At 48.8% G+C, this 25,134-nt stretch overlaps 2 protein-coding genes across 5 annotated transcripts; one reads left to right on the top strand and one right to left on the bottom strand.

Moving 5' to 3' along the window:
- The first annotated feature begins 208 nt into the window (after positions 1–208).
- Positions 209–24,518, top strand: AP4B1 (adaptor related protein complex 4 subunit beta 1). 3 transcript variants are annotated; one of them, XM_081112535.1, is made up of 11 exons: positions 209–351; positions 13,658–13,814; positions 15,362–15,586; positions 16,550–16,680; positions 17,285–17,432; positions 17,981–18,477; positions 19,297–19,380; positions 20,311–20,414; positions 21,473–21,680; positions 22,741–23,022; positions 23,272–24,518. In XM_081112535.1, exons 2-11 carry the CDS (start codon positions 13,702–13,704, stop codon positions 23,697–23,699), a joined length of 2,220 nt encoding a protein of 739 aa, XP_080968661.1. In that variant the 5' UTR covers positions 209–351; positions 13,658–13,701; the 3' UTR covers positions 23,700–24,518. The 3 variants fall into 3 exon arrangements, with proteins under 3 accessions (XP_080968661.1, XP_080968662.1, XP_080968660.1); XM_081112536.1 differs by lacking the exon at positions 209–351 and adding an exon at positions 12,859–13,355; XM_081112534.1 differs by lacking the exon at positions 209–351 and adding an exon at positions 13,385–13,519.
- DCLRE1B (DNA cross-link repair 1B) lies at positions 8,279–14,058 on the bottom strand. Of its 2 annotated transcripts, XM_081112538.1 has the most exons (5): positions 12,765–14,058; positions 11,988–12,153; positions 11,328–11,510; positions 9,212–10,322; positions 8,301–8,607 (listed from the first exon to the last, which is right to left on the bottom strand). In XM_081112538.1, exons 1-4 carry the CDS (start codon positions 12,951–12,953, stop codon positions 9,250–9,252), a joined length of 1,611 nt encoding a protein of 536 aa, XP_080968664.1. In that variant the 5' UTR covers positions 12,954–14,058; the 3' UTR covers positions 8,301–8,607; positions 9,212–9,249. The 2 variants fall into 2 exon arrangements, with proteins under 2 accessions (XP_080968663.1, XP_080968664.1); XM_081112537.1 differs by having other exon boundaries at positions 8,279–10,322.
- Positions 24,519–25,134: the final 616 nt, after the last annotated feature.

Raw genomic sequence — 25,134 nt, 5'->3', positions numbered from 1 at the left:
TCCCGCCTCGGCCTCCCGCAGCCGTCCGGGGCCGCCGCCGGGCCCCTCGCTCCGCCGCCGCCGCCGCCGCTGCTGCTGTCGCCAGACCCGACGAGCCGAGCGCCGAGCGGCCGCCCCATCCGGCCGGCCCCGCCCCGCGGGAACTCCGCACCCGCCGGCGCCATGACACCTACTGAGGCGGAAGTGCCGGGAGGCGGAAGTGCCGGGAGCCGGCGGACCCGGACCGCCTTAGGGCGCCGGCGCGGGGGCTCGCCGTGGGTCCCCGCGGGGGCCTCCGTGGGGAGCCAGCGTGGATCGCGGGCGGGGGCCGGGCTCCCCGCCGCTCCGCACCGACCCCGCGAGGATCTGAAGGTGCCCGGTGGCGGGAGGGGGTCCGGCTGGAAAACCTCAGCCCTGCAAGTGTGACATCACCGCGGGCTGGTGTGACACCCCCCGAGAGTGGGCCGCGCGCGGGGAGGCGGGGCGCCCCGGGCAGCCCCCCTGCTGGGGAGGAGGTCCCTCCGTTGGGGCTTCCCGGTTTCGTGGCCGCCTACGAGCGTTCAATCGGCGCCGGGCTCGGTGCACTGAGCGCCCGCAGGGGGCTCCCCGTGGCCACCGGGGGCCTGTGCGTGCACTGGGAGGTGAGGAGGCACAGCTGTGCTCGGACCAACCCCGCAGACCGGCGGCGAGCGGAAGCTGTGCCCTCATTTTCTTGCCTCCACCCAGAGCGCAAGGCTGGGTATCGGGGAGACCGAAGGCGTGGGGCACCCACCGCGCGGAGGGAACGGGCTGCGTGAGAACTGGCTGCCCCGGTGCCAGGACCGACGCCATCTCCCGGGGCCTGAGCTTCCGCGGGACTGGCCGCACCTGTACCTCCCGCTGCGGAAAGTGCTCTGGTTTCTAGGGTGGGGGCGTTTTTAGGGAGACAGTGGTATAATCGAGCTCTGTTTTTTCCCAGCCCACAGTGCTGGAGGCTGCATGGTCTGAGCCCTGGAAAGGGGCTGCCCAGCACCCTGGGCACCTGCGCAGACTCCCCGACAAGCGGGCAGGAGTCGCCCAGACGAGATTCTTCCGGCAGCCTCTCTTCCTCGGTCTCACTCATGCATCCCTGGCCTCCTGGGATCCCCATCTGCCCGCACCAAAAAAGATCATTTTTGTGACGATGTGCTAAAGTGGTTAATGCTACTACCTTCGAGTTTTTGTGGGTTCCCCCCCCCCTCCCTGTTTTAACACCACTGGGAGCAGTTCTGTTTTATTGGGAACAGGGAAGTTATTTCCCTAGAGAACCAGGGTTAGCAAAACAGGATGGCTGTTTGCTTATTTTCACAGAAACTTAGAGAACATCAAGTCCTCCGTTGGGCTCTGTCTTTCCCCCTCCCTGCCACTCTCTGAAAATCAATGGAAAAATATTCTCGGGTGAGGATTGACAAAAAAACAAAGTTGCTCTGGCCTCCTAACTGGTTCCAGGGAGGGCAAATCCAGCATGTGTGATGGAGGTTAGAGGAGAACCTTCTCGCTCCCCCTAGGATTTCATTGTCTGTACAAGTACCAGGCCCTGAGTTACAATGAAAGGATGAGTAAAGCATATTCCTTGCCCCCAAGGATCTCACAAGGTGGCCAACTAGGAATAATTATCACAAGTCTATGATATTGGTCTTCAAAGTGGTATTAAAAATACTGAGGAATATACGAGTTAACTGCGTCTGGAGGTCACTGTAGAAGCTTCTAGAAGTATTGCTGTTGACTGAGCAGGGACTTAAAGAAGATGGCACTACGTCTGCTGGGCCATCAGTGAGATGTTATTTGCTTTTAGTAACTTTTTTTTTAATCCTCACTTGAGGATATTTTTCCATTGAATTTTAGAGAGTGTGGAAGAGAGAGGGAAAGACAGAGAGAAACATGGATGTGAGAGAAACACATTGATTGGTTGCCTCCTGCAGGAGTCCCGACCAGAACCTCGGCTGGGGAATAGCCAGCAACCGAGATATGAGGTATGTGCCCTCGACCTGATTCGAACCCAGGATCCTTCGGTCCACAGGCTGTCGCTCTAACCACTCTCTAACCAATGCTCTAACCACTGAGAAAAACCGGCTAGGGCTTTAGTAACTATCTTAAGTACATTTTAAAGCAGCTTGTGAACAGAAGAATAAATATGCCATTATACCATCATGTACAGGGGCCATGAGGTCTTAGGTGAGACAGGTACTCTCTTGGGAAGAAAGGGTTATCGGTCTGCTGCTCTAGAGTATGGTACATACAAAGCTGAGAAGTACGCACGGGCATTAGGAACCCGCCCAGAGTAATAGGTGAGTGAGTGGGTTTTGTCAAAAAGGTCCCTCCCCCGTGTTGGGAGAAGGTTTTGTCTCCTCACCACCTCCACGCTTCCTCCAGCTTCAACTCCCTAAAGCGGGGTTGGTTGCTGGGCTAAGGAGTGTGACCTGCCTGCTCTCAAGTCTAAGCCTTGCTAGTCTGTCTGCTTTTTGCATCAGACTAGGGCATTCTGGGGACTGGTTCCCAGCAGAAATGATGGCTTTGGTGGAATTAGAGTTTGGGTGAAAGAATAAGAGTCAAATACCGTAATTAAAACAAAGGGAAGGTGAAACTAGGGAGAGGTGGTAGTTGCCAACATTGTGAAGACACCCAATGTCACCGAATTGTACACTTTAAAAATGGTTAATTGTGTATTATGTGAATTTCACCCCAATAAAACAAACATGGGAGGTTCATAGGAATTAGAGATAACGGGCAAGAGACTTTATCCCTAATTTAACTAATTTTCAAGGGTCAACCCAGAGACTATTCTGGGGAAAGAGCAAGTACCTTGAATACTCATACAACCCATGTTTATTCCTCCCCGCCCCCCCAATCATGTCTATTTCCTCCCTCGTCTACACATAACCATCTAACCCTCCCTCACGCTCTTCATGTACCAACTCTTTATTCAACAAAACTAAGGGATAGTGCTTTTCTCTCCCTTTCCCTGGGTCATCATCCTTTCTCATCATGCCTCTGCCATTCTGTATCTTCTCCCTTTTCTTTGACCATCTTTGACCAACTGTTAAGCCTTTGGCACCTGCATTCCATATCTTTCCCTCTCATTAATTCTAAGCCAAAGCCAAAGCCAAAATAAATGCTCTGGGAAGGGCAATGAATCAGGGCAGGAACTCGAAATTTCATAATTAGGTATTACTTGTGCTAGGTCATTTTGCACTTCCTACAAACTCAGAAATGAAAAAGGCCCCAACGCAGTATCCCTTGCCTAACAAAATTCCTGGTATGTGGTTGGCACTAATAACTATTTTACTGAGTCAATAACTGAGTGTTTATTCACAGTGTTCAAAGCAGCGAAATTTGGTTAACTATAGAATAGAGTTTAAGAAATCTCAAAATAACGATCTTCATCTTTGGCTGTGAATTTAACTTATTTTTTTTATTACTTTTGGAAGCATTTTTATAAAATTGGTAAGCTATCATCAAGTGGTTAGCAAGTGGTTCTTTCCACCGAGGTGGGGTAGGAGGTGTCTTATCAAAACTAGAGACGGACAGGCCAGCATGGCTCAGTGGTCACGCATTGACCTATGAATCAGGAGGTTGAGGTTCAATTCCCAGTCAGGGCATATGCCTGGGTTTCGGGCTTGATCCCCAGTGTGGGGCATGCGAGAGGCAGCTGATCAATGATTCTGTCATCATGGATGTTTTTGTCTCTCTCTCTCTCCCTTCCTCTCAAAAATCAATTATATATATATATATATATATATATACACACACACACACACACACACACACACACACACACACACACACACACATATATAATAACTAGAGGCAAAATTCTCTAGTGTGAAGTAGGCTCTGCCTGACCAAGCTCAGTGCTCCCCGATGTCCAGTACAGAAGAGCGTGGGCTTCGGTGCCTGTCAGTAGGAAGCCCGACTCTTCTAGTTACTAGGGTGTGAGTGGACTTGCTCGATTTCCTCATCCCTGAAATGGAGGTGATAATGCTTTTTCTTACCTCCCTCATTCCATCCATCAGAGCATTTCCCTAATGTTACTTCCAAGATAACTCTGAATCCATTGCTATTCCTATCTGCTGATCCTGTCTGTGAAACCAGAAAGTCTATGAGCAGTGAAAGATGGAATAATAACAGGTACGGACTTCCCCTGCCTTGATTAAAAGGGGCGGCAGGTGTAAATTATGTCTATACTGACTCGGAGCCTTGCAGCGGGAGGATGCACTCTCATCAACTAAAAATTACCTTGTTCGTTCTGTGCTCCCTGTAAGGAGACAGACTATTACAACTTGGTGAATTAAAAAGGCTCAATTCACACTGATTCCAACTGTGCCCCGTTCTCCATTACATCTCATAGATCTCTTCTCACAGACGCAGATACTCACAGATCAGGACCAATGTTTTTCTCATAAACATATATGGTTAAAACATCATAATAATTTTAATAATTTAAAAGGCAAGTATTCTCTGATGAGTGCAGTTTTTTTACTGAAGACTCTTATTCTCTCAGGAAATGTAACCTCTAACCCCAAGGCTTGTGTTGACTCCAAAGCAAGTAAACCATATCTTTTTTCCTAAGTACACAGTTACAAAACATGTCTATTATAGGAAATAGTCTTAATTCATAAAGTATTCCAGATATTCACTTACGTTGTAAATAAACGTACGCATTATTTTCTTCCTTTCTTCCTTCCCTCCAAATATGTGCATCTACATGCTATCTGTGGGTGTATATATGGTTACATATACATTTCTCCTTTGGGAAAGCTTTGGTGGGAGAAAGGTTTATCTTAGTCCCTACTATACGTGCTTGTGCTAAAGAGGTAATGCTAATGGAGTCTAATAGATCTGAACACCATCCAAAGCCCATCTTCCGAAAACCCCAGTCCCGCTCACCAATACCTCTCACTGCTGGCAAGAGCTTCCTAACTGGTATTCCTGCTTTCATCCCTGCCCCTTTCTCCATCTTTGATTTTATTTGTTTGTTTGTTTTGTTAACCAGGGTCAGGGCCAGGGAGGAGCCTACAACCAAGGTACGTGTCCTTGACGGGAATCAAACCCGGGACCCTTTGGTCCACAGGCCGGTGCTCTACCCATTGAGCCAAACCGCCAAGGGCTCCATCTGTTGCTTTTAAAAGTATGTATCATCAGGGGGCATATGTAACACTTTAAACAATAAGAAAAACATTAAAATAAAAGTTTGTATCAGATCGTATCACTCCCTTCCAGGGAAGCACTCCAATAGCCTCCCATTAATTACACTGAGATAAAAACCCAAACTTCTTACTTTAACCTCTAAGTCACTTCTGATCCAAGGTCTGCCTCCCTCCCTGAGCTCATCTCCTCTTCTTCCCTTTGGCCATATGCTCTCCTTGATGTGCCACGAGTACCAAGTTAACGCCCATCACATGGTCTTTATCTGACTGGCTCCTTTCCATCACTCAGGTCTCAGCTTATGTGTGTCAACCCATAGACACCTTCCATGACCTGTATCTGACTTCTCCCCAACTCTGTTAGCCAGTTGTTTTTTTCTTAGCACGTTCACTACCTGGTATTTACTTACTGTCTCTCTCCTTTAGAATGTGAGTTCCATGTGGGTAGGGCAGTTTCTGTCTCGTTCGCTATTTTATGATTATAAGGGCAAGCAGAATCATTCTGTACCAGTGTCGGTGGGATGTCCCAGGGAAGTGCCATGAACCTAAGACAAAATAGCTTGTGCTGGTTCAGGAGGGTTAAGAGTGTGAGGCAGGTGACAGCCTGACAGCTACTCACTAGCGGTAGCATCAAAATATGCACCCCCGGCATTTCTCCTGCTGAAGGACCACTTAGAGAATGTAGGGTGACCTCTGTTTCTGGGAGTGGACTTGAGACAGAGAACCCAGGTCCAAACCCCCTTTCTTGAACAAGCAGACCCACTTACCTCCTATTTCCTGCCACAAAGGGGAGTCTGAGTCAGGAGTGAGAGATGGTCCTTAAAAGCCGGCGAGGCCGATTTTCTCCTCTAAAGGGATGTAAGTCACTGCCGGTCTCCTTGTGGAAAAGTACAAGTTTTCTCACAGATCCTGAGACAAAAAACTAATTGACCTCCAGGGAACTTCCTTTCTCCCGGTACCTTCAAGCCTAATGGAAGATCTTCATAACTCTGTGGGGGTCAACATTAGATTCTAAAAATAATTGCCTACTCAGATCTATGCCATGCAGCATTTTTATATGCGTATTAAGAAATAAAAACATGCCGAAACCGGTTTGGCTCAGTGGATGGAGCGTCGGCCTGCGGACTGAAAGGTCCCAGGTTCGATTCTGGTCAAGGGCATGTACCTGGGTTGTGGGCACATCCCCAGTAGGAGATGTGCGGGAGGCAGCTGATCGATGTTTCTTTCTCATCGATGTTTCTAACTCTCTATCTCTCTCCCTTCCTCTCTGTAAAAAATCAATAAAATATATTTAAAAAAAAAAAAGAAATAAAAACAAATAAGGCAGTTGCCAATCTCTACTAGAGACCAGACAAATTTACTTTAGAATAGTAAGGAATTTTCCCATTACTAAAACACAAACTTGTACCAACAACTAAACTCCAAGCCCTTTGCTTCTACTCCCCCACTCGAATTCATACAGATCCCTCTTCAAGGAATATGGGTGACACAGCATCCGCCAAGAGTGGACAGGTTCCTTCTGTTACGAGGAGATAAGGCCAGCTTGGGTACCTTATCTCTCCCAAACACCTGTGGGCAGCACAGAAGTGAGCCAGCTTGAGGCTCCTGGAGGAAGCCAGGCTCAGCCTTGCCCACACAGCTTACTGAATCTTAACACGTGAGATGACTCTCTAAGTGTTTACATGTACTGTTCTAGTAACATCATTGAACTTAAAAGCCTTCCAGGCATTTTAATGCTATCCTCTTCTGCAAAAAGGAGGGTAAGAAAATCTTTCTAGAGGGCAATTGGGCACAATTTGCATTAAGAACTTAAAACTGCATCCCATTTCCAGTAATCTAACAAAAGTACCATGATATATGCACAGGGATGCGCACTGTGATGTGCATAATTGTGAAAAAGGGCACACAAAATGAATAATATGGAAATGACTTAAGATATACCCATATGATAGAGCATTATACGATTAAAATAATATGCTATTAAAAATGGCATTTTGAATATTTAATGCTACAAAAAATGCTTAAGCTATTCAGTAACCCACAGGATATGAAACTATATGCAGCATCACCCAAATTTTGAAAAATCATATATTTAATACATTCACGTGCACAGAAAAAAGTTAAAACAATTGCTCTACATGGAGCAATTATAAAGTTTTTCTTTATATTTCCATATGATTCCCAAGGTTTCTTATTTTATATGTAAACTTTTTTCCTTTTTACTCCTCACCTGAGGATATTTTTCCATTGATTTTTAGAGAGAGTGGGAGAGGGAGGGAAAGACAGAGAGAAATATCAATGTGAGAGAAACACATGGATTAGTTGCCTCCTGTATGTGCCCTGACCAGGGCTCAGGCCGGGGAGGAGCCTGCAACCGAGGTATGTGCCCTTGATCTGAACCAAACCCAGGATCCTTCGGTCCACAGGCTGTCGCTCTGTGCACTGAGCCAAACTGGCTGGGGCTATAAACTTCATAAAGAACCAGGAGCTAAGAGAACCAATATTTGAAATACCCATCAGGTACTAGTAGTAGGCACTGAGATAGGAATTTCCCATTCTCTAACCTCCACGACAACCAGGAGAGGCAGGTAGCCCAGCCCCTGGTTCACAGAGGCTCTGCTGTTCAAGCACGGATTCAAGCCCAGGACAATGCCCCCTTCCTGCTGCCCCACAGGCTCCCCAGCTTCGGCTCCCCGTGGGCCCTCGGGAGGCTCAGAGTGGAGGCCACTGACAAAACACAGCTGTGGACAGCTTGCCCAAGAGCGAGGCCCTGTTTTGATATCTAAACTCTTCATATCTTCCTCGCAAAGTATGAAACTGTTTTTCCTGGACAAGAAACAGAGGCTGCATTACTGCGAGGGCTGGCGGGTCCATTCTGAAGCAATGGCTCTGCATGCCGGTGCCCTGTGGCTCTGTCCTGCTTATTGGCTTGGCATCCGTCAGGCTGTGAGCAGAACAGGGCAGAACTGCACACCCCCACCCCTTCCACCAGCTGGCTCCTTGGTCTCTGCCCTGGATACTAAAACAAACAGGCTGTGTGCTCTGGCTCCCTACTCAACCCAAGGGTGGGGGCCTGAAGGGGGGAGGGCAGTAAACATCCCAGCTATGTGAACAATCAGGAATATCTGACAGCACATGTGATCTTTTGTAATTTTATTTCAGTCACAATCAGGGCCTCCAGGCAGCTGGGAGGCCCATCATACCCTCAGCCTGGTTCCAGGTACCACCCTGGGGAGGGTGCCCAATGCTCCAGCTGGCACCATTCCAGGTAGGTCTCCAGTGACAACTACAAACTCTCGTGGAGGCAAAGATGGAATTTTTCTGCATGTTCCAAGGCTCTTCACTTCCTGTTCCCTCCCCAAGACAGAGACAGGAAGTAGCTGGAATGGGGTCATGGCAAGTCAGTGACCTCCAGGATTGGAACGTGCTGCCTGGATCCCCACTTTATCCTCCAGCGCTCCAGTTCCTAAGTGAGAAAACAGAACCACCTCGGGACTTCTGTCTAGGAAAAGGGAGGAGGGGACATGGAGAATGGCACATGACACACAAAATGGGAATACCCTGGGCCCTTTGGCTTCAGACTCTATTTCTGCAGCCACTTAAGAGGATTGCACATTCAAAAATGTTGCAGAAACACTGTGTTAACAAATTTAAGCAGGCCCTAGCTGGTTTGGCTCAGTGGATAGCGTGCCGGCCTGTGGACCAAAGGGTCCTGGGTTCAATTCCAGTCAACATCAAATGCCCAGGTGTGGGCTCAATCCCCAGTAGGGGGCGTGCAAGAGGCAGCTGATCAATGATTCTCATCATTGATGTTTCTATCTCTCCCTCTTCCTCTCTGAAATCAATAAAAAATATATAAAAAAATGTAAACAGATTATTATTGCAGGCCACCTTACAGGGGCTCACAATGTAAAGGGGTTTTAATGAAGATGATTTTTCAAACAGTCAACTATATACTGAGGATTCCATAAGCATTAGGCTTCCAATGATCACACTTTGAGGAGTGTTGCTCCAAGGTGAGCCCAAAAGAATCCTGGGAAGACAGAAAAGGCCCTAAACAAACTCCCCACCAGCCATCAGCCGTTGTCTTTAAAACTGTGGCACTGGCTCAAACAAGGCTGTGCTCCCGTCTGCACTTCAGCAAGGATTTATGGTATTTTTCCATTTGCTGGTCGAAGCCCCTGGAAGAGAACCTTGCTTGGAAGAAGTTCAGTGGAGTCAGGAGGTATTTCAGGGCCAGGCCGCTGAACTCAGGAGCCAGAAGCGGGACAGCCTTGCTGCTGGGAGACTGGGGTGAATCCTGGCCTCCCCACGCACACGAGTTCCTGGAGACTGCTGTGCCACCATTGTCTCCCCTGGGGACCAAGTGAGGCCCTCCACCAATTTCCTCCCCCGTTTCCGGAGGGAGAAATTCCTCCTCTGGAGACCTTAAATGAACTGAAAGACCCAAGGGGGCAGTCAGCACGGTCACCATCTTCTGGGACTCGGAAAAAGGGACTGCCTGCTTGCTGCAGCGGTCTGGGAACAACTGCTTCTTGGTCCGCAAAGGATGGCGGGAAGGCTGCTTCTCAAGGTTCCCAGAAAGATCCTCGTTCTTGGCTTTCTTGGAGTCCCCGTCAGCTTGAAATCGATCAGCCTTTTCCTCAGGAGATTCAAACACCACACCCTGGGTCCTCGGCCTCCTGAGCTTCCTTTCTAACAGGCAGAGGACGCTTGGTTTGCTGGAGGAGACACTCATGTATTGCTGGACAGAGTCTGGAATCAAGGGCACAGGGAGCCTGGGGCCCAGACTGTCCTGAAAGTAGTCCCTACAGGGCTGGCGACTGACGATGGGCAGCACCTGGCAAGGCTTCAGCGCTGCCACAAAGGCACGCAGCTCCGGGTAGGAGGAGTGGTCGGAGTACGGGATGATGTGGATATTGGGGTGGGAGCTGTGGATTTTCCGGCTTGTGGGAAGGATAGCAATGGTAGGGCGGGCCTGGTTCCAGCGCAGCATGGCAGAATGGCAGATCTCCGTGTGGTTCACGGCGTGGATGCGGCCAGCCTTCTCCTCCACTGTGAACACATCTGCCAGGCCCAACAGCTGCACCAACTCCAGGCGCCGAGGACTCAACACCACCCAGGTCTGAAACTCCAGGGCCAGCTGCTCCAGCAGGGACTCTTTCCCCAGGCTATAGAGTCCTGAATAACGGTAACAGTATTGGGGAAAGTAAGAGAAGAAAGAGAATGAAGCTATTGGGGAATCCTAATAAATCAACCAAATGTTCAACAAAAACACACAATATAACGGGACAATCGGAGTGCATCAGGGATGGGATGGCATTTGAACTGAGATATATGGAAAATAGGGTAGAGAAAAGTTAGCACAGAATTCACTCATTCATTCAGTTCCACACAGAAAAGCATCTACCAGTGTTAGGCACTATGGGAACAAAAGGTCTTCAGTCCTCTTGCTGTGTGATCTACACAGGAACCCAGAAACCATGTGGTTAAGGCCCTGTTAGAGGCACGCACACAGTAATATTGGGGCACAGAAAAGTATCTTCCAGTTGATGAAGTTAGGGAAGGTTTCCTGAAAAACGACAACTGCGCTGTCTTCAGGGATGGGTCCAGGTTAAGCTGGCAGGGGAAGGAAATGGCAGAACGCGTTAAGAGGGGTCAGTTTGCTGCTACTAAAGTACAAAGAAGGAACTGGTAAGAAATACCAGTAACATCAGACCCTCAATGAGTAATTAGAGATGTGGTACATACATACAACGGAATACTACTCAGCCATAATAGGAAATACTACCATTTGCGACAACGTGGATGGATCATCTTGAGAGTAATATGCTAAGTGAAATTAGTCTGATGTTAAAGGACAAGAAGCATATGATTTCACTCATGTGGGATATAAAACAAAGCAACAAACTCATAGATGCAGATAACTGAGATGCAATCAGGAGTTGGGAATGTGGAGGCAGGGCCGGTGAGCAGATGGCCATTTTAAATTAAGATGGACAGCACAGCCCTCCTGGCGTGGCTCAGTGGTTGAGCATCGACCTATGAACCAGGAGGTCACGGTTCGGTCCGATTCCCAGTCAGGGCACATGCCCGGGTTGGGGGCTCAATCCCCACTAGGGGACATGCAGGCGGCAGCCAATCGATGATTCTCAGGGCGAGAGAAAAGGAACGGAAAGCACTCACCGATCTTCACATCGTGCTGTGGGTGCTTTCGAATGAGCGCCACAATCCGCTGGGCCGCTTCGTGCTGGGAAGGGAGATCCAGCGCGGGGTTGCAGTTGGTGTTGTCTAGGTACAAGGTGTGGATCTGCTTCCCCACGCTCAGGGCTGGCTCCTTCAGCATGGCCGGGGTAAACCGAAAATCGCCTAGGGGCGGCGACAGAGACAAAAGTATAGAAGACAAGCCTCCCACCTCCCACAACAAATGGCATTAGCTTTCTGGCTCTCGGGAAACCTGGAGTCCGGCACGGAACTACTCCGCTTAGGACAGCTTCCTTGTGGAAATGTTTCTATCCCGTTCCTGTTCACGGTTTGGGCCCTGAAGGAGTGGGAAGTCTCCAGAAAGGGTCAGTGCTCCTATGGGATTAAGCTAGGAGGCCTTCAGACTTCTTTTTATAACAAATTTATTGGGTGTCCCTGGTTAATAAAGCATTCCATAGATTTCAAGAAAAAGATGGAACTTCAGGAATTTGCGTGTTATCCTTCTGCAGGGGCCACGCTGATCTTTGTATTGTCCCCATTTTAGCGTACGTGCTGCTGAAACGAGCATTCTATGACGAGTTAAGGCTGGTCAGAAAGTCGGGTGGAGGCTGAGGAAGTGGGAGGGGTTCCTGGGAGGCCCACCTGTGTAGAGGATGGTTCCAAAGTATCCTTCAAAGAGAAACATGACTGAGCCAGGGCAGTGATTGGCGTCCATCAGGGTGACAGTCATGGTCTCTCTCCCAATTTCATCTAGAGGCAGGACATGGCTCTCCCCAACCTCCAGGGCGCGGATCCACCGCTTAGACACCTGAGGAAACAGTAGGTCATGGCAGTGAACCAGCCTCCCCTCCCTGATACCTCCCTGGGCAGGAGCTATTCCTTTCCCGACTGCGGGAAAGCCGGCCAAATGCTGAGCAGAAGCTGTGATGCAGATTCCTGCCTTCTCCCACTCACCACCCCACCCTCTGTACAATTTTCAATGAAGATTCCAGAAAACAGTCTAGTCAGCGATGCTCAAACTTTCCAGATCATAATAATCCCTTGGGGGCACCTGTTTTTAAAAAAATTTCCCACCAAATATCGAGGACCTGCGCCAGCTATATCTACTGAACCAGATGGGGAGGGGAGGTGGTGGAAATCTATCTACCCAGCACATTGGGTGGGTTTTTAGATGAGGCAAGTTGGGGAAAGCCTAGTTTATGTGACGAGGCAGGAGCAGGAGTTTCCTTGGTTGGGCTAAAAGATCTCCCCAACTTATAGCTGAAACATCCCAAGCCCGCCCGTTGGCATCCACACTCTCGCTCCGGCTAAAGATGCATTGCTGGGTTCGCACAACTTCCCCATTAGTAACAACCAGTCTTTAGGCCCCCAAGGCTGAGCTGGATGGGAGTCCTGGACGCCGACTCCAGCTCGCCGTACCTGTAGGTGACGGTGCAGGAGGAAGGCCGTGATTGGGGAGCAGTAGAGGGGCCGCGCCCACGTGCTGGACAGCCCCACGGTGTGGTCCGAGTGCATGTGCGACAGGAAGAAGAGCCGCGCGGAGCCAGCCCGGCGCAGGCTCCAGAAGTCCACCGCGATGGGCGTGTGCGGGATCAGGACCCCGTTCATGGTGGCGGCGTGGCCGTCGCCGTGGGATCCGCATGGGAATAGCCCCGCGGCGTGAGCCTCCGACAGCCGCCCCGAGAACAGCCCCGCCGGGGCGAGCGCGGGGCCGGGGACCCCGAGGGAAAAGCCAGCCCCGGGGAGGAGCAAGTCACCGGAGTGGGCAGGAAAGAGAAGGCAGCGACCGCGCTCGGCGGAGCGCCATGCCCACCCGCGCGCGGGAGCCGGCCCGGCCGGCGCGGAACCCACTCAAAGCGCGCGCTGCCGGCGGGACAGGCCGAGGTAGCCGACTGCCGAGCGCCCGCCGCCGCCCGGCCGGACCGAGCGCGGCCGCACTCTCCGGGAGAGGTTGGGGGAAGGGCGCTTTAAGGTCTGGTCCAGGCGGCGCTCGGCGCTCCCGGGGAGAGGGTGAGTGGCAGCTGCTGGGCGTGGCCTCTGGAGGAGGAGGCGGGACTTCCGCCGAGCGTGAGCTAGGGCCTCTGGGCGACGGCGGCCGCGAGGAGGCGCCAGAAAGGCTGGCCCTGAGAGGCTGGGTCTGCGGCCTGTGGCCTGCCGGGCTGGAGCTGCGAGCGGTGCGAGCCGGCGGGAAAGTGCGGGGGAAGGAACCCCCGGGCCGGCGGGGGTGGGCGGCTCGCCGGGGGCGGCGGGGCGGCGGCCTGGCTGCGGCGGGTCCGGCCTCTGGTCCCCTCACTGGCACTTCCTTTGCGCAGGTTCCCCGTCGGGCCGTGGGCGCCGCCCGGGAGTGTAAGGGGAGATGCCGTACCTCGGCTCCGAGGACGCGGTGAAGGAGCTGAAGAAGGCTCTGTGTAACCCTCACGTCCAGGCGGACCGGCTGCGCTACCGGAATGTCATCCAGCGAGTGATTAGGTACCGGCTCGCGCCCCCGCGCCGCCCGTCGGGGCGGCCGCCTCCGCCAGAGCGAAGGCGCTTTCCCGCGTGGGCTGGGCTGGGCCGGGGGCTCCCCGCCGCCCCGGAGTCTAAGGCCGTGGCGTCTCCCCCGCGAGGCTCAGTTTCGACCTCGTTTACTCAGCTGGGCGGTGTCAGCCCTCTCTAACTGCTGACTCCCTACCTGCCACACATCCAGTTCGGACCTCTTTTTATCTTCAGACCCGCGGAGCCGAACTGCTTGCTTGGCGTTTCCGCCGGGATGTTTCTTCAAAGTCATGCAAAATAGTTCCTCATCCTCCCCCGCCCCCAACCTGCTGGTGAACATTGCTGCCCCGCCGGCCAAGCGTGGGAATCAGTCTTGATGACACTTCACGTCTCAAGCCGGACGGGTTCATAGTTCTGAATATCCATCCTTTAAAAAAAGAAAAAAGTCCCGGCTTCATTGCCAAAGCAATTGCAGTAGCCTAGGTACCAGCCGGTCACCTTGCCCCCTCGTTGCAGGCAGAGAGATCTTTCCAGCGTACGAATTTGAACATGTAAAAGTCTTGCCTAAACCGTGGCTTACAAACTTTAGTATACGCAGAAGCCCCTTGGGGTGCTTTTTAAATTTTAATATAAAATTTTCATCCAATCCAGTCATTCTGATCTCTAGGATGGGATGGAACCCAGAAATCTGCATTTTTAACAAACATCCCATCTGATTCCTGCAGGAGACCATAGTTTGAGAAACGGCGATCTACAGAATCACCTTGAAATTATATATATATTGATTTCAGAAAGGAAGGGAGAGGGAGAGAGAAACAGGAACATCAATAATGAGAATCATTGATTGGCTGCCCCCTGCATGCCCCCTATTGGGGATCGAGCCCATAGCCTGGGCATGTGCCCTTGACCAGCATCGAACCTGGGACCCTTCAGTCTGAAGGCTGACGCTCTATCCACTGAGTCAAACCGGTCCGGGCACGTCCAAATGTTTTATCATAGCACCCAAGGAATGCCAGGCTAACTCAACTACCTGCAGACTCTCAAAAGAATGTGCCATTGTTGCTCAGGCCTACCTGCCACATGGCACGTCTCGTTACCTATCCACCACACCTGCCTGGTGAGTCCTGCGCATTCAGCTCTGGATTCCCACTGTGCCTTGTCTTCTGTTATCGTACTTATCTGTTGTACTGTAATTAGTGGTGCTCTTGTCTGGTTCCTTAGTAGACTTTGAGTTCCTAGACATCTGAGACCATTCCTTTTTCAAGATTATTTCCCCAGATCATATCCCTGGGATGTAAAGGCTGAATTTCACTGGAATGTTTTCGGAATTCAGTAAGTGTTGAACAAATAGAAGAATGTTTATTGCAGGCCCCTGGTTGACATAATAGACAAGGTGGACCTGGTTGCTTCCCTCGCAGAGATCCTAATCTAGTTAGATAACCAGGACATGTATAAGAAAAAAACCAAAACCAAAAAACCCTTCATTATAGGTTGGGAATTAACGTGTTTTTGCTTCTTCCTACTATGTGTGTTGGTTTCAGGCACATGACTCAGGGCGTGGACATGTCTGGTGTTTTCATGGAAATGGTGAAGGCCAGTGCCACCGTAGATATTGTTCAGAAGAAGTTGGTTTATCTCTACATGTGCACATACGCTCCCCTGAAGCCAGATCTGGCTCTCCTGGCCATCAACACACTGTGCAAAGACTGTTCGGACCCCAACCCGATGGTGCGAGGGCTGGCACTGCGGAGCATGTGCAGCCTCAGGTGAGCACCCTTTTGCTTGCTCGTTTCTCAGTGGCTGATGAATTTAGGGGGTCAAGCGGTAGGTTTTTATTTCATTTTTAAATTTAATTTAACTTTTCCATCACCATTTATCCCCTCTAGCTATGCCTTCTTCTATATCCCTTATCTGCTCCCCTGCCCCCTGCAATCACCATGCTGTTGTTCATGTCCATGAAGGGGTAGGGCTTTTTTGTTTGTTTCTTTCTTTTTATTGATTTCAGAGAGGAAGGGGAAGGAAGAGAGAGATAGAAACATCAATTATGAGAGAACCATTGATTGGCTGCCTCCTACATGCCCCCTTTTGGGGATCAAGCCTGCAATGTGGGCATGTGCCCTTGACTGGAATCAAACCCAGGATCCTTCAGTCTGCAGGCTGACAGTCTATCCACTGAGCCAGACCAGCTAGGGCAAGGGGTAGGTTTTCAATGATGACAATTTATTTGAGCTTTTTTATCCTGAGAACACTGTTGTCACAGTGTTCAGCCATCACTTTAGCTTGGAAAACTATATCACACTAGAGGCCCGGTACATGAAAATTGTGCACTAGAGCGGGGGGGAGAGTGGGAGGTGTCCCTCAGCCCAGCCTGCACCCTTGGGAAGCGGGCCTAAGCCATCAGTTGGACATCCTTAGCACTTCCGCAGAGGTGAGAGAGGCTCCTGCCACCGCCATAGGATAGGATTGGCTCATTAGAGCGAGTTTTTCGTTCTCACTCTAGATAAAATAGTTCTTGGGTTGGATTAAAGGTTTCTAAAGAATTGTGTGTAGCATTATTCCAAATATAAAGTCAAATAGGCTTTTTTTAGTTTGACAACAGTTTTCTCCAATTCATGATCTGATAGATGGACATTCAAACACCCACTAAACTGTCCGTTAAGTTGCTAGGGGCTGAATTGTGTCAAAACTAGGATTTCAGGATCTGGCTGATTCCAGGATGTGTTGCTTAGGATGCCTGGTGTACAGGAGTATATCCAACAGCCTATTCTCAACGGTCTGCGGGATAAGGCTTCATATGTCAGGAGGGTGGCAGTCCTTGGCTGTGCCAAGATGCATAATCTTCATGGAGACTCTGAAGTGGGTAAGTTTCAGTGTGATCCATCCTGATCAATATTTATTTGTGCCTGCATTATATATGTGACTTTGGGAAAGATTATGTAGCTTTTTTTAAAAAAATATATTTTATTGATTTTTTGCAGAGAGGAAGGGAGAGAGAGAGTTAGAAACATTGATGAGAGAGAAACATCGATCAGCTGCCTCCTGCACATCTCCCACCGAGGATGTGCCCACAACCCAGGTACATGCCCTTGACCAGAATTGAACCTGGGACCCCCTCAGTCCGCAGGCTGACGCTCTATCCACTGAGCCAAACTGGTTTCGGCAGATTATGTAGCTTTTGTAGGAAGTAATAATGTGGCCCTGACTCTATGCATGTCCCATTAAGCAGGATACAGGGCTTGATATTTTCTGAGATTAGAGGAATCCTTTCTTTGAGGCTCAGGTGCGATCCTTCGTCTTAGGTATGCAGCAGATGGCAGTTTTGGGCCCTGACTTGGTATTGCCTTTGTGATTTTTGTAGCAGAGAAGTTCAGCTTTGTTTACAGCTATTACTCGGCCTCTATTCCCTTATCCCCGTGACTCTGAAGCTTTTCTTCTTTATCTGAGGTCTCTGTTCTCTTTTCTAGATGGTGCCCTGGTAAATGAATTATACAGTTTGCTGCGTGACCAGGATCCAATTGTGGTGGTGAACTGCTTGAGGGCTCTAGAGGAAATTCTGAAACAGGAAGGAGGTGTTGTCATCAATAAGCCCATCGCCCACCATCTCTTAAATCGGTGTGGATGCCTCATCTGGGTGCTCTTTTAATTATGACGAGATCTGCTCCTAGTGGGATCTTATCGATGTGTTGAGTTAAGGAATAGTAAAGAAAGTTAATTTTTTAAAAAAGAAAGCTTATCATAGCTATTAACTTCCCCATATTTCATTGAGAGGATTTCTTTCATTTGCCTTAGTTCCTTTTAGTGATATAGAGAGATGGCAGAAACAGCCTGTGGGTTCTGTCCTCCTTTTAGTCATGTCCCTCAGACTAAGCCATTTATGCTGTCTTAAAAGGTAGAGGATCTGGATCGAGGGTAAAGTGATCATGATCATGTCTTTGGCCTTAGATGAATGTGCATTTGTACCGTAAACTCGTATTAGAATTTAAAGACTATTTTGTGTAAACTTTAAGTAGTACATAAAAAGAATAATTTGATCACAGCACAGCCTATTTTTAAGAATTCTCCCTTTGTTATGATGAACAGATGACTGGTGACATGCAGTAGTATGCAAATAGTCCTAATTGTGTTGCTAAAATAGCACTTTTGTTTTCTTTTTTGGATAGAATGTCCAAACTGGACCAATGGGGCCAGGCTGAAGTATTGAACTTCCTGCTCCGCTACCAGCCCCGCAGTGAGGAGGAGCTGTTTGACATTCTCAATCTGTTGGACAGCTTTCTCAAGAGCAGTAGCCCAAGCGTGGTGATGGGAGCCGCCAAACTCTTTCTGATCTTAGCAAAAAAGTTCCCCCACGTGCAAACGGATGTGCTCATGCAGGTGAAGGGACCTTTACTGGCTGCCTGCTCTTCGGAGAGCCGCGAGCTCTGTTTTGCCGCCCTGTGTCACGTGCGCCAGATCTTGCATAGTTTGCCAGGTCACTTTAGCAGCCACTACAAAAAGTTCTTTTGCTCCTACTCGGAGCCCCACTATATCAAGCTGCAGAAGGTGGAGGTGCTGTGTGAGCTGGTGAACGACGAGAACGTGCAGCAGGTGCTCGAGGAGCTGCGAGGGTACTGCACCGACGTGTCTGCTGACTTCTCACAGGCTGCCATCTTTGCCATAGGTAGGTGTCTGCCTACGTTACCCAGCTAGAAAGTGGTGGAACCATGGAGAGCAAAAGGGAAGGAATCTTACCTCAGAGGCAGAGTACCGTGCACCAGAGAATCGGGTCATTGATGACAAATGAGGGAGGAAGGGTTTTATTGGCTCTATCTTCCAGGATAGAGTATACAGGTAACTCAAACTATAATACTTAAAATTGATGTTGCTTTTTGTTGTCTGCTATCCAAAATGCTTTCCTGTTCTTCATCTTACCACTGTCTTGTGAGGCAGTGTTATTAGCTTCATTTTAAAGCGGAAGAAACTCGGGCACCAACAGGTTAACTTCCCAAAAGGAACTCACAAGATGGAAGCGATTGGGGAACTAAGTATTGGAGGGCTTCAAGTGGAGGAGGGGAAGGAACCTTCCTGCATAGAATGAAGTGTGGCTGTTTTTAGGGGCAGAGACAGGGAACTAGGAGAGTGGAAATCCTGCAGTCAGGACACTGCTGCCACGTGTTCCCAGCAGGAACATTCCTGTGCGCGTATATTTCAGCAAGCGCTGCTGCCTCCTATCTGGTTGCCAAATAAATACCTTTGTTTCCAAAGTTTTCAACCTTGGTCAGTGGACAAGTATTTTTCTGTGAACTTTGTTTTCTACTGGTCTGTGAAAAACAAACAAACAACGGATTCATTTTTACCAACTTTCCCTTTACAACAAACTTAGATTTGTATTTCATCGTTTCTAGGTATCTCTGGTTGTCTTTGGCTGGTGGGAAATTACGTTAGAACGAGACGCTAGTATTTGACTTAACAATTTCCTCTGCGTTTCCCTCCTTTGCAGGTGGTATTGCGAGGACCTACACAGATCAGTGTGTGCAGATTCTAACAGAGCTGCTGGAGCTTCGACAAGAGCACATTACCACGGGTAATGGCTACCTTTCTAGGACTTTTTGTCACTTGCCTGGCTCAGAGTAGTTGCTCCAGAAATATTGTTGAATGACAGATGTTTAACCTTTTATTTTGCATCATCACTTTTGCCATCAGACAGACGTAGTACCTGTGGATGTAACACGGTAGTCTTCAGGTGGCCATGTGTCTGCAAGCTGTACTGTGGACAATGAAGGGTGTTTAGGAGGACCTCACTTGTTAAGTCCCCACCTTTATTTCTCTTTTTGCAATGGCAGCATAATGTAAGCGGTGGCTTCCAGGCCTGGAACTCGGCTGAGGCAAGCAAAGTGCCTAGGATGCAAAAATTTTAAGAGTCACTCATTCTTAGGTTCATGCGTGGGCTAACCCTGCTTGTCTTCCTAAATTATACACCTTGCTTGGCTCACCATAGTCCCAGCCCTGGGGGCTCCATTTATACTGTCTGCAGAGTATCACTCAACAACACTGCCCCACATTTGCGTTTTACCAAGTGCTTTCACATCCATTAGCTCATTTATCCCCAAAGCACTCTCATAAGAGCAGCATTCACTTAAGAACTGCCCACGCCCAGTTTGGCTGAGCGTCATTCCATGCACCAAGAGGTCGCTGGTTGATTCCAGTCAGGGCACATACCTGGGTTTTGGACTTGATCCCCAGTGAGGAGCATGTAGGAGGCAGGCAATTGATGGTTCTCTCTCATAGATGTTTCTTTCTGTCTCTCCCTCACCCTTCCTCTCTCTCAAATAAATAAAATATTTAAAAAAATTATTGCCCACATCAGACATCTCTCAGATAATCATTGACCAACCCTTCAACATCCATTAAAGAAATTCACTTAGAATCTAGTCTGAACCTAGGACTTTTCTTAAGGTCCCTTCCTGCATGGAGGCTCTAATCCTGTGCTTTTGTGCCCTGAGCTGTGTTGTAGTGGTGGTGCAGACTTTCCGAGACCTGGTGTGGCTGTGTCCTCAGTGTACGGAAGCTGTGTGCCAGGCCCTACCCGGCTGTGAGGAGAACATTCAGGACAGCGAGGTAGACTGTAATTCTCCTTTACTTCTCAGCAGAGGGTGATGGGTGGGACCCTGACCTCTGAAATGGAATCTATTCCTTCTGCCCGGTGTCTGATATTCTTAGAATTGATGGCCACCTCAGATTCTTTTTTAGGTGTAGATGGTTTTTATTACAGATACTTTATATAACTGTTCTCTTGAACAGTTTTGAGTCAAATTTAGACCATGGAGTTTTCAGCTGGAATGAATGTCAGAATCATTTGTGGAATTTTTACAAATATTCGCGCTTCACCCACTTCTACTGACTTAAATGTGCCAGGAGTGAGGACCCAGCCACATATCTTTTTAAGAAGCCTCACATATGACTCTGATGTGTGCTACAGGTTAATCCACATGATTACCTTAGAACCACGAAGTAACTTAGAGAAAATTTTAAGTAACTTTCGCTGAAACATTAAACCCCTAATTGGGACAGAGGCCCCAAAGCTGAGGAAGCCTTGTTGCTTCATCACTATCGGCCATAAGAGTCTTGAGTTTCCTTTTGTGCAGTAGAATTTAATTCCTATTAGTTGTAGAAAGTGTAGGAGGAGGATTGATACAGTGCAAGTTGAAATAAATAAAAGGTGCTCACTTCGGCAGCACATACACTAAAATTGGAACGATATAGAGAAGATTAGCATAGCCCCTACGCAAGGATGACATGCAAATTCATGAAGCGTTCCATATTTTAAAAAAAAAGAAAGGAATGGAGGGAGGGAGGAAGGAAAGAAAAGAAAAGAAAAGAAAAAAAAAGATTTTTCACCACCCAGGCTGAGTAGCTCAGTTGGTTAGATTGTTGTCCTGATACCCCAAGAGTGTGGGTTTGATCGTGATTCAGGGCTCATACAAGAAGCAACCAGTGAATATATAAATTGGTGTTTCTCTCTCTCTTCCTCTCTAAACCCAATAAATAAATAAAAATGAAAGATGGCACCTTTTCTGCTGACACTAGTGGGAAAACAAAACCTATAACTGTGTGCTGTCTGCAGTGTTTTAGACAACCAGAGGTTGAGCACCTGTTCTTACTCCTTCGTTCCCCAGGGGAAGCAGGCGCTCATTTGGCTACTCGGTGTCCATGGGGAAAGAATTCCCAATGCTCCTTACGTGTTGGAAGACTTCGTAGAGAACGTGAAGTCGGAGACATTTCCAGCTGTTAAGATGGAGCTCCTCACGGCGCTGCTGCGCCTTTTCCTCTCACGGCCCGCTGAGTGCCAGGACACGCTGGGCCGCTTGCTGCATTACTGCATAGGTAGGTTCTCCCGATGGAATGAGGACTTGCCATGATCCATTGTAAATTCCCACAGCTTTCCTGGTTTGTGAATCATGTCTGGGACCAAGAAGAAAATGTTAATGTTTTCTAGAGTTTCTGTCCTTTATTTTTTCCCCTGTTTTGGTTGGCACAGAGATAGAGGAGAGTGTGTTTTTTGTGTTGTTTTGTTTTAAGAGTAAAGTTAAACTTTACAGTAATTTTTTTCTATATACAAAGAATTATAGTACATGTTCATGGGGACTCCTAGCCCAGGGCTCCCCTCTTTTCCACTAAAAGTTTCACTTACAGCTGACAATCTATGGGAGTGAGGAGGAGGGAAAAAAAAAAGGTGATGGACCTCAGCTGTCCCCCACACCCCTTTTCTTAAAAGTATAAAGATAGATCTCTAATGTGAGCTTGTTTCTTTGCCAAGACTTTGAAATCTGCTCTTGCATGAGCTCCTGTGCGCTGCACTCACCCATCTTCTACACACTCTCACCTACATGCACACACAGGCAGCACCCACCACAGACCTGGAGACCAGCTGTTCTCTGCCCTCCTCTGAAAATCTAAAGCACCAGACCATTCATTTCTGCTCCTACTCCCTGGGCTCTCCTCCTGTCCACCAAGCTTTGCTCAACTTCCAGAGTGTTACACCTGAAGCCCCTCAATAGCCTGATGTTTGGAAAGTCATGGGAAAGCAGCTCTAGAGAAGGAACCACTTAATAATTTAACGTGTGCTGCGTTTTGCTTATGTTGCTAGGAAACATTTCTTTCCAGGCTGTGGATTTCTAATTAAACTTTCTACTTCCTTAAGAAATAATACCCTTAATCTTCATAAGCAATAGAGGTTCCCACAAGAGTGAAAGAGGTAGAGAGGGGCAGAAGGTAACTGAGGGAGACCCATACCTGGAGCTCTCTACCAACCCATTCCAGGCAGTGTGGACAGAGGCTATGGACAAGGTGACACCAGCCCTGAAAAACTCAGTGGCCACCCTCACCTGGACATGGCATGAGAGTGTTTTTGTTTTTAATGAACTCATCTGTTGTTTTGCCTCAGAGGAAGAAAAGGATATGGCAGTACGGGACCGTGGTCTCTTCTATTATCGCCTCCTCTTAGCTGGCATTGATGAAGTTAAGCGGATCCTATGTAGCCCTAAATCTGACCCTTCTCTTGGACTTTTGGAGGATCAGGCAGAAAGACCTGTGAATAGCTGGGCCTTGGACTTCAACACGCTGGTGCCAGTATATGGCAAAGCCCGCTGGGCAACCATCTCTAAATGCCAGGGGGCAGAGCGTCATGGCCTAGAGCTTCCCAACACTGCATCCTTGGCCGCATCAGGTAAAATAGTCCTTGCTTTATATCTTGTCACAAAACATTGTTATCTTTAGCAATGACTAGTAGAATACCCTAAATCTCAGACTGTTGCCTGAACTTGTGAGGAAGAAAGAAGTTCATCATGGGCTCTGTCAGGCATTTATCCAAAGATGAAAGTCACATTGTATGCTTTTGGAAATCTGGGTAAAAAAAAAAATGTAGTTTCTATAGATTTAAGAACATCTCTTAACACAAGTTCTATGATTCTTTTAGGACCCCTGATTCCTGAAGAGGACAAGGAGAGGGTGCAAGAACTCTCTGATTCTGGAGCCCTCATGCTAGTCCCCAATCTCCAGCTTACTGCTGAGTATTTTGAGAAAACTTGGCTTAGCCTCCAAGTTGCTCATCAGCAGGTGGTCCCTTGGCAGGGAGCAGTCCACCCAGACGCCCTCCAGATGGCCCTGCAAGTGGTGCACATCCAGACCATCGCAGTGAGCAGGGCTGGGGCTCAGCCATGGAAAGCCTACCTCAGTGCTCAGGACGACACCGGTTGTCTGTTCTTAACAGAGCTGCTGTTGGAGCCTGAGAACTTAGAGATGCAGATCTCCGTGAAACAGAGTGAGGCGAGGACGGAGACACTGAGCAGTTTCATTTCTGTGTTAGAAACTGTGATTGGAACAATTGGAGACATAAAGCCGTAAGAGTTCTGCTACCTGTCCTGAGTGAGAAGAAGAGCTCTCAGAGTTCCTTGATTTTTCTTATTGCAGATGCTTGTAAGTCCAGAGGATATCAAATGCGAAGGGGATTGGGAAATCTAGGAATCAAGATTTTTATGTTTTTGTCCAAAGACCATCAAATTATTCCTCTCAGACTTGCTGTTGAATGACCCCATTTTTCCAGTTGCTGTTGTAAAGGGTAGTGGTGGTGAGGGGATAGGAATGGGAGTCAGGATAGGGTGTGGATTCTTTCCTACCCAGTTTAAGGGTGTTTTACTAATTAAAGGGGCCTGATGTGTGTGGAAACTGGAGTCATCATTGGTGGGCATCATTTTCTCTTCTGGATTATTGCAGGAAATTTCCGACTATTCTCATATTTCTAATCGTGCTTCTTAGGCCAGAGTTCAGAGTCTTCTGTGTCATGTCTCACCACTCCCCAAGCACCCTGTATGCTGGCAACGCGAGCCACTTGCAGTTCCCTGAACACACCAGGCTCTCTCACCTCTGCTTTGACACCTGCTTTTATTTTTTGCCTAGAACACTTTCTCACCTCAGATCTTTATTTAAGTGACACCTAGTCTATCAGTGTTCAGACCCTGAAAGATAGACTGGATGAAAGTTTTGTAAGCATCACAGAAAACTTCCCCATGACCCTCACTGCCTTCAGGAAGCGTCTCCTTCACACTGTCAAAGCAATGAGTACATTTGTTATTATTATTGCTATTGCAGTACTATTGTTACTGCTGTCTTGTCATTCTGCCTTATTTTTTTTTTTTAAGTGCTATAAATGTATTTTGGAAGCTGCCTGTGCATTCTCCAGTGAAGAGCCAGCACTCAGGGCTTCCCATGCCCACCCACATCCTCCAGTCTCCACAGACCCATCCCACTCCCTCTATCTCTTTCTAGGGTGTCTCACAAGTGCCAAGAGGGGTCTCCAGGGAGATAAGGGGGGAGTCTCAGAGGTCTAGGTGGCGGCAGTGGCAGCATCATGCCTCAGGGCTGAGGGTCAGGAGACTTATCTCCAACCTGGAGCCTCAGGGCCCTGGGAACATGGGGTGTGGGGGGCGGCCTCTGGAGGACACACAAGCTGGAATTGGGGATCTGGAAAAGTGCCAGTAACCTACACCTCCGACTTCACTCTTCCCTGACCATCCCAGACCTATTCAACTCCCACACACCTAAGAAAATGGGATGGAATGAGTGCTGGGCACCAGGGAGAGGTAGGAGATGGGCATGTGGGAGGTGAGGTGTGAGGAGGATGGAGAGAGGTAGAGGTAACTGAACCCAACCCGTGCCCCTCCCACCCCTGTCACTGTAATCAGGAAGGGGGTTGGTGGAGGAGGCAGAAGGTCAGGAGGACCAGGGAAGGGGCAGGTGTCCCATGGCTGCCCTGGTCACTAGCGGGGCCTACTAACAGCCC

Source organism: Myotis nattereri (genome assembly GCF_964212035.1).
Source record: "Myotis nattereri genome assembly, chromosome: 18".
NCBI lineage: Eukaryota > Metazoa > Chordata > Mammalia > Chiroptera > Vespertilionidae > Myotis > Myotis nattereri.
Note: the sequence above shows the minus strand (reverse complement) of the source record. Positions and strands in the feature narration are given on the sequence as shown.